A 9340-nucleotide genomic window follows, 5' to 3' on the forward strand; every position below is an offset into this window, starting at 1 on the left:
TTTGCTTTTTTCTCTCTCCGAGAAGACAGCAAGGAGAGAGGCCATGTTTTCCTTTGTCCTGATTTATATAGAATAAATGTGTAGCTTAGTATTGTATCCATGCCTCAAGCCTGATCTGTTGTGCAGTTTATACTGCTGAGTAATGTGTGCTCAAGCATGCACTGCAGCTTGAGTCACAGACGCCTGTCGGAGGAGGATGACTGATGGATCTCCACAGCGGCAAGGCTGAGAGGGGAGACGCTCCGGGTGGGGCCGAGCCTGCTGGCTTTTCAACCCCCAATTCCGACAACCCTATTTGATGTAAGTCTTAGGAACCCCCATCTGGACTGACCACGCCTCACTTCCGGCCAGTGGGCCGGAAGTATTTTGATTGTCCCATGCCCAAGGCAAACCTCTTTCATTTGTATTCAATAATGTTGCGGCCCGTTTTGACCCCCCAAAAAACCAGCCTCATTGGACTCTTATTTGCATGGGTTGGGGGATGGGAACCCGATGCCTGGTCCTGCAAGCACAGTTTCAGTTCAGAAATAATAAAAACTGTTGGAAATAGTTCACACTTTGAAAAAAGAAATTTTAATAAATTTTACTATGAAAAATTTATCCATTTTATTATGGGCATGGAGAGGGGCATATACCAGAAAGACTTCCCTTTAACAAAACCAACCCAAACATGTCTTCCTTTATGGACAAAACAGAAGGCATGAGACAACTGTAGCACCATTGCCCTCCTTAGCTCTTGCAATATAGCTCGTACTTCAGCATCTTTCCAAGCTTAGTTCTTCCTGCAGCCTCCTCAAATTTTCTATCCATTTCTTCATTCTGGCTCTCAGAGAAGACACTCTTCCAGTCACCTACTATGCCTGCAAATATAAAACATAATAAAGATTATAGTACAAGAGAGAGAGATTTATTGTGCCATGAGCTTTAGGTGACTGGAGTCACTTTATCAGACACATGGAAGTGTTATCTTAAATGAGCCCCTGCTTTTAATTCTCCACAACTACCGCCAGATGGGCCCCCGAAACTGGACATTTTCAGGTGCCTAAAATGTAAAGCAGCTCCCCAAGTCAGGTTCACTTGGCCCCTTTGCTGCTTGTTACAGCAAAAGCCCTCTTCTGCTGTCTGGGACACACACACACACGGGCTAAAAGTCGGGAGGGGACAAGGGTGCACAGGAAAACAAAGTCCCTGGTGTCCCCAGGGAAAGTTTGAAGGGGGTTGTTAATATGTTTTGGTAAACACACTTAGCATCTTCCTTGGGACTGGGATCCCCTGTGATCAGGAAGTTGGGCAGGGATACTGCATTGTCTCCTGCCGATTTTCAGCCCACACACATTTGGGTGAATGCCTGTATAGGGCTGTAGAATATTTCATTTCAGTGAGCTTTTGTGGGTTGCCTTCTTGCAATATGTGCTTACTTATTTTAGAGCTCCAAGAATGTCGCACTGAGTGGTATGAAACTGAGTGGTAAGAATGAATACAATTGCAGCCTGGGATTGTTTCAGGCTGATTATGGTTTTATGGACACCTCGTTGTTGGTAGTGATGATTTGTTGTTGTTGTTTTACTGCAATTCACCATGAATGTTTTGTTGAGAGGGTGCCCTTCAGAGGCAAAAATATATTATGTTAAATATAAATGACTCAGGACCGCAATACCTCAAGAACCACCTCTCCTTACATGAACAGACCCAGACCCTGCGCTCATCATCTAAGGCCCATCTTCGTGTGCCCTCTCCATGAAAAGTCTGTGGAGTGGCAACATGAGAACTAGCATTTTCTGCAGTGGATCTCCACAGGGAGGTTCGGCTGGCACCTTCATTATATACCTTTAGGCACCAGGCAAAAACTTTCCACTTAAACCAGACCTTGAGCTGATTGACATCCAATGCCTTTTTAAATGTGTTGTGGGTGGGAGGATACTTATTTTTATTCCTATTTTCATTATGTATTTTGTGTTTTTTATATTGTAAATCTATGGATGAAGGGCAGTGTACAAATTTAATAAATTATTGTTATCATTATGGTTATGATCATTAAAATGCTATAGCACTTAACGTAATAAAAATATCTAAACAGCTTATACTGTAAATGATGAAAACAGAACAACCAACATTCACTAAATATGTGGATGAATTCATGTGGAAAAACTGTAAGCAGAGCCCTGAAATCCAAGAGGAAAGGTAGGTTTGTGGCATATTCATGAAAACAACGGATTCTAGGCTACTTTCTACCTGATGTAACTGAAGCACTACGGAGGTGTGGTTTCTCTCCCTCAATAGAGCATCACTGAAACATACAATCCCGATCTACATACTAGAGTGGTACAATCCAGTCATAAGACTGTGCTACAGTTATAGATTTACTTTAAAACATTCCACTTATAGGCTTACTTCTCAATCTGCACAATGTTTCTGGAAGAAAACGTACTAGAGAAGCAAGGTATGTACTGTTGATGATAGTAATTTAACATATTAGAACAGGGGTTGGCAAACCATGGGCTGCGGGTTGGATTCAGCCCAAGGGGGTCATTAAACTGGCCCCCGGCCCTTGCCACCCACTCAGTCAGTCCCTGCGTGGAGCTAAACCGGGGCAGTGCACTGTTTAGCTCCACATGGGGACTGACTTCCGGGATGCAGCCACAGCTTCCTATTGGCTGCAGGAAACTCCTGCAGCCAATAGGAAGCCACAGATACCTCCTCATCCTCCCCCGCCATGGCGAGGAAAGCCAGCGAGGAAAGAGCAGCAGGCATGTGTGCATGCACACGGGTGCACATGCTCCTGTGCGCGGGCGATCTGGCCCACCGGTGGAAAAGTTTGCTGACCCCTGTATAAGAATGTTACCTTTACGGAAAAGAGTGTTGCCCATTTTTCCATGGGTTTCATGGGATTTCTCTTTCATGCTGTTGAAACTGGTCTTCTCCATAATGGATTGAATATCTTGTTCCGTCACAGAAAAATTAAAGAATTCAGCTATTTTTTTTATTCCCAAAGTTGTGTTCTGGATAAAGAAAACAAGGGTGTCACAAGTGAAAAATACTGTGACCTCATGAAACTTTTCCAGATCCCCAGTTCCTGTTTTTGTTCTGCATTCTACACAAGAGTTGCAACCAGCACATAACTTTCTTCAATCCTGCTCAGTTGTTCTTTGACTACTAAACAATATGTTTTGTAACAGAAAAACATGTGACCTTATTATTGTTTCCAGATGTGTCTTTCCTTGCAAGCTGTAATTGTTTGGAACTGTCTATGAAGAAATACTCCTCAGTGACTTACAGAAATCCAGTCAAAATAAGATTTAACAAATCCAGAAGTTGCATTTTGAAAGAAAACATTCATGAGCTGTTTACCAGTCAAAGAGGGTAGAGATGAGCAGAAACCATGATTTAAATCCTGTTTCAATTTCCTTCACACACTCTCCATTAGAAATGCTTTAAAAATTTAAAAATAAATTTTAAAAAGTGTTATTTACCTCTTTTAGTTCCTCATAGGTAATAAACATAATATTTTTGTCATCCAGATACTTGTTCCATTCAATGATGTGATTAAAGTAAAGGCCATAGGGAACTAGTAAGAAGAAAGCAGAACATTTTATTCATGTAACAAATCTCTGATAAGACAATGATAAAGGCTTTTATGTAAAATCTGAATTCATTTTCCACAAGTAACATTTGCTTATGCAAGCTAATATTTGGAAAGGTAGCATGTGAAAGTGTTTCTCAAAATGTCTTCCATGGATCTTGTTTGCTGATGGTCCTATGTTATGTCTTTTATGCCAAATCCAGTAATTCTACTGAGGGAAGGCTAGCCTCTAGGCCAGTGGTCAAACTCCAGCTGTTTTTAGGCTACAACTCCCATCATCCCTAGCTAACAGGACCAGTGGTCAGGGATGTTGGGAACTGTCGTCCCAAAACAGCTGGAGGGCCAAGTTTGGCCACCACTGCTCTAGCAAATCTGAGCCCCATATAATAACTGTGTGAGGGGTTTAGCTTGGAACACTTCCAGGACCAATAGTATATGTTTACCACCTTTTGTGTAGAAAAAAACATGTCAGAATTTTGGCACTTTGGGATGCTTTTTCTTTTGCACATTTCTGGTGTGCTCCCCATGACCCCATAAATTGGAAAATAAGGCCAAGATATTTGAAGACTTTGACCTGTTCAATTAGCTGGTTGTCCATGCGCCATCTATGGGCCGTATGTAGTTTCTTGAGAAAACCATGACTTTGGTTTTCTTGTAATTCACGGTCAGCTGTTCTCTCTGTTATGTCTTTTACAATAATTCATGAGGTTAATTAATTAATAATATTTTTCAAATGCTCTTCACTTATGTGCCTGTGCTTTGTGTGCACCAATATTTATTATATGCGCTAATTCAAATGTAATTCTTTTCACTTTATTCACCTTTCTGGAAAGTATAGACCACCACACATAGCTTAGACCACTTTGGCTTTTTGCCTGTGGTGACTTCTTGCACACAAATCACAGGTTGTCTGGACTTGTTCTCCAAAACTTAAATTCTGTATGTCAGCCAGTCAGCAAAGGTGTGGTGTATAAAAATTTATTTATTGTTCATGATGCCATGCAAGATTTCTGGTGCTTTTTAAAATAATGTATTTGCAAAATTGCAAATCTAAAACTGCTCTACTGAAGATTTGTGAAACTCCAAACAGTTTACAGCAGTGTTTCCCAACCAGGCGCTTTATGACCATAATATTCCAAGGGGGGCACAGGTGGAAATTATGTAATGGGGGTGCACAGAGGGAAGTGAAAAAGAAAAGTGTGTGTGTGTGTATCCTGATTGGCTGGCTGGCTATCTGCTTGCCCAATCACAAGCAGGTAAGCGGGCAGCCCACCAGGGGGCCACCTAGTACTTCTTTTTGCCCCATGCATTTTCTTGGAGCAGTCCTGGTTTGCTTACAGCAGGAGAGGACGATCACGATTGCACCTGTTCTGACCACTGCTTGTAGCTGCCACCAGTGTTGGGCCAGGTGGCAGCCGGGGCCTGACTCTGCAAGGCACAGGGTACGTTCCACCTCAGCGCCAATCAGATCAGGGCCTTCAGATGTTGCCAAGGGGCACAGGGCCTGTTGACAGCATCAGCCTACCTCTGCAGCCCCGGCGCCTAGCCTCGTCTGGTGCTGCTGACTTGCTAGTAAATAAGTGTATTTTCAGAAGAAAGCCGCACTGAGTTCAGTGGGCCTTACTCCCAGGTAAAAGTGTGGGGGGCTATAGTGTTTCATCTAGACAGCCAGGGCTCCTCTGGATGACAAGATCTTTTTGCACCAGGTCAGTGAGGACCACTTGCTTTTTAAAATTCTCCCATATATACAGAACTCCCTGTGAGCCTTTTGCAGACCCTCCAAGTGTCCCTGTTTTCCAGGAACAGCCCCAGATTTACAGAAGTCATCCCAGTTTCTGGTTTGATGCCGGAATGCCCCGCTTTTCCTTAGGACGTCCCTATTTTCACCAAATGTTGAAGGGTATGGAGTTATCCAATCCCCTAGCCATCTGAAGGCAGCCCTGTATAGGGAAGGTTGGGTTGTTGTTTTTAATGTTTAATGTTTTATTGTGTTTTTATACATGTTGGAAGCCACCCAGTGTGACTAGGGCAACCCAGTCAGATGGGCGGTGTATAAATAGTAAAATTATTATTATGGAAGAGGGCGTCCCTATTTTCATTGGAGAAATGTTGGAGAGTATGCTTACAGATGTTTTCCCCTCTGTATCAAATAACTGGGGTCAAATAAGTGTTGTTTACTTTTTATAATACATGGAAGATGGATCTCCCTTGGGAGGATCTGGACTCTCCTTCCTTGGAGGTTTCAAAGCAGAGGTTGGATAGCCATCTGTCATGCATGCTTTAGCTGAGTTTCCTGCATTGCAGGGGGTTGCTCTAGAAAGATGACCCTTGTAGTTCCTTCCAGCTCTATGATTTTTCCCCTTCAGTAAAATTTCATTAAGTTCCTTTCATTTTATGTAATTGTATTTTGTATAAATTTAAAATAAAACATGTTCTATTTAGAAACGAAACATTTCCACAGGAAGGAAACAAGGTTGGAAGGAGGCCACGGTCAGAGAAAAGTTGGGAAACACTGATTTAGAGCAACATGACCTTTTCTTCTTCTTACAAATTCATATTTCTGTTGTACCTAGTCTAGAACTTAACAGGCTGAATGGAAGAGGCACATACCTATTCCATTCATAAATTCTGAGAAGAACTCATCCCAGGTTTTCTGATCAGGGACGATGCTCATGCCTTTGGAAAAATGGAAGTAGGATACAGCCGTGTCTTTCGGGTTTCGAAACAAAACCAGGATCTTCAAAACAGAAAGAGGCAGAACAGGTATGCAAAACTAGGGGGACAAAGTTCATATCCATAACACCAAAAACATAAATCATCTAAACTTTTTCTTTAATCTATAGTATGAAAATATTCATGTATTTGGCCATGAATTAATATGACGAAGTTTAGAGAAAGAGTATAAAACAAGGGGACAAACCCCTTAAAAAATAATAATAATGAGATGAGCTCCTAGCTCATTGTTAGAAATTGTTCGCTGAACATGGAAGTCAATTCCTCAGAATCCCAGGTAAGAATTGTGCAGGATTACAGCATCAGGGTGGAATCCAATGTAGCCCCAAAGCCACTGTTCCATCAGCTCAAGGATTTCTGCTTGTGCAACAGAAGGCCTCACCCTCTCCTTTCCTTGTACTCCCCCTTAAACTACTCTGGAGTTTCCCCCAACCCTTTGGAGCAGATTTGGAGAGGACATGGGGCATGTACAGAGAGAGGCAAAGACTTTTTGAACAAGTGTAAATCCTTTGGCTGATGGGACTCCTTAGCAGAAAGATATCCTTAGGATGGCAAAAGCCTCTGCCTGAGACCCTGATAAACTTCTGCCATGCAGAATGCAACCATTCAGTGGCTGGGCATGATGCTAATGTATTCTTTAGCATTATTTTTTTAAAGCTGCAGCAAACCTTAGACTCATGGGCTGCACCTCTGCTCTCTCCTCCCTCTTATACAAGGAGACTGAAAACTTCTGCCCTTGGTTTTGAATAAAACAGTTTTCCATTATAAAAATAAAAGAAACAAACCTAAAGTTTATTCTGACCAGAATCTGAAACAAGAGTTTGTTCATTGCCATATTTTGGTATGTAAGCCAATTTGATGAATTTTTCATGAAAAGTGGTACATAAATATTCTAAATGGATGGATGGATGGATGGATGGATGGATGGATGGATGGATGAAACTTTAAGGAGTGAACTTACCTTTGCCTTCTTTTGGAAAATAGATTTGGGAATCTTTTGAGGAATGAGATGTGTTTTTATCACTCTTCTGGAAGGTAACTTCTTCAACCTCTTTAATAACACATTAGAAAAAAAGAGAAATGTTAGCATTCCTTTGTGTGAAAAATAGCAGGGTGGTTTGAATGTACTATAGGAATAATCCACAACAAGTTTGACACATTGAGAGCTGCCTCACATAACTCTGAATGTAACTATTTCTCTGCAGAAGTAAGTCTTATTGAATTCATTGGAGTTCACTCCCTGGTAAATCGGGTTAGGATTGCAGCCTTAAATATTAGGAAGCCAGACAAGGCACAGCTGAAGTCACTTGTTTTTGTCTCTGACTTGTACAAGCTAATCCAAACAAAAATGCCCAGAAGAGGTTCTGAGTTGAGCTTTTGGCACTGAGTTGAGCTTCGGCACAGAGAAACTGAATTCAAAGCTGGGAAGCCAGCCACACCAATGTGTTTCTCTACCTACCCCAATGGCACTAACTCATCAAACTGACTGCATATATCTGGAGGGCAGTAGGTTGAAGAAAACCTTGTGGTATCTCTCATGTCATTCAAATGCATCAAGCTATGCACTATTCTCTCCAATACTGACCTCAAACTTCCCGGGATCTCCAAATTCAAGGTATGGCAGTAATTTTAATTCTTTCTCTATCTGCTGCCTCCGCTTCATTTCTTCTTCATCGTATTTTCCAGATGCGGCTTCCAACTCTTTTAAAATCTGACCAACCCAGTTAGTACCTGAAGGAATGCCAAAGGACTGTTAGAAAACACAGAAAGAGACTCCTCATACCTACTGTAACATAGGTTACATCACTATTGCACAGCCAAAGGATCTTCAGAAACAAAATTCATAACCATGGAATTTGAATGTAGTTGTGGTGTGCATATGGGTTAAAGAATAGTAAAGGTAAAGGGACCCCTGACCATTAGAATGTAGAATGTGTCCTTTTATTTAAAATGCATCTCTGGGTTATTTGTGGGGCATAGGAATTCGTTCTCCCCCCCCCCTGAAAAAAATATATAGTCCAGGCCCCCCCCCCACAAGGTCTGAGGGACAGTGGGCCAGCCCTCTGCTGAAAAAGTTTGCTGACCCCTGTCTTAAATACAAGTGTTTTTTCTTTTTCTTTTGAGGCACTTTCACCAAGACAGCTTATTAAATGTTTCACAACTAAGTTTCTGCTGATTAAAAAAAGGATGTGGTGCTAATTATAATGAGAACCTTAATATTATAATATAAATGCTTTATTATTATTATTATTATTATTATTATTATTATTATTCTCTCTCACACACACACTCCAAGTATTTCTTGCAAGATGAGCATACTCACCAGTTTTGGCGTATCCCACTAATACCACATCATCACTCCGAGCTTCAAACGTGTCAAGAATTTTCATTGTTTCGGGACAGCAGACTATGGTAGGATATAAACCCCCATCATGCATAAACAACTGGTCTTCAGGAGCAGCCTTTCCAGCTTCTTCCAACTTCTTGTCCATAATTTCCTTCAATCCTTCCTGAGACATGATTGTGCAGGATAGGAGACTAGTGCACAGGCAGACTGAGATCTCGGCCAATGGTGAAATAAAAAAATATAATTATAGAGCCATCGTCTAGTCACGTGCTAAAGAATAAGTTGCCGTGCCTGCCTTGAAGAAGAGAACTGGTTACAGATTAACTCTGAGTTGGTGTTTGTAGCGCAAGAAAGGACTCTGACCTTTTTCTTCCAGCCTGCACAGCGTTTAGCGAAGGTGCGGCCAATTTGTACTGAGCCAGGACATTGAGAAATGTTTGTTTCTGAGAGAGAAAATTGGCCAGAGGGAGAGGGAGGAGGGGTGCATTTCCTGGAAACACGCGAATAGAAGAAGGCAGTTTTCCTTGCTTCCACCCACAAGGAGGAGTAAGAAGTTAACTTCTAAGCTGAGATTTCAACATCTGGAACTCCAAATTGGACAGAAGCACGCACATTACTGGGAGTGGAACTGCTTTCATGAAACTCTTCTCACGCAATCCATTGATTTTCATTATGCTGGG

General features: G+C 41.7%; 1 protein-coding gene across 2 annotated transcripts; it reads right to left on the minus strand.

The window, feature by feature from the left end:
- Positions 1-550: 550 nt before the first annotated feature.
- On the minus strand, positions 551-9073 carry LOC114594346 (sulfotransferase 6B1-like). Of its 2 annotated transcripts, none has more exons than XM_077925811.1 (7): positions 8637-9073; positions 7899-8044; positions 7275-7364; positions 6191-6353; positions 3471-3565; positions 2843-2999; positions 551-860 (listed from the first exon to the last, which is right to left on the minus strand). In XM_077925811.1, the coding sequence occupies exons 1-7, from the start codon at positions 8830-8832 to the stop codon at positions 730-732; spliced, it is 978 nt and encodes a 325-aa protein (XP_077781937.1). In that variant the 5' UTR covers positions 8833-9073; the 3' UTR covers positions 551-729. The 2 variants fall into 2 exon arrangements, with proteins under 2 accessions (XP_077781937.1, XP_028579760.2); XM_028723927.2 differs by having other exon boundaries at positions 6191-6317; positions 8637-9062.
- Positions 9074-9340: the final 267 nt, after the last annotated feature.

Source organism: Podarcis muralis, chromosome 3, assembly GCF_964188315.1.
Source record: "Podarcis muralis chromosome 3, rPodMur119.hap1.1, whole genome shotgun sequence".
In the NCBI taxonomy this organism is placed as follows: Eukaryota; Metazoa; Chordata; class Lepidosauria; order Squamata; family Lacertidae; genus Podarcis; species Podarcis muralis.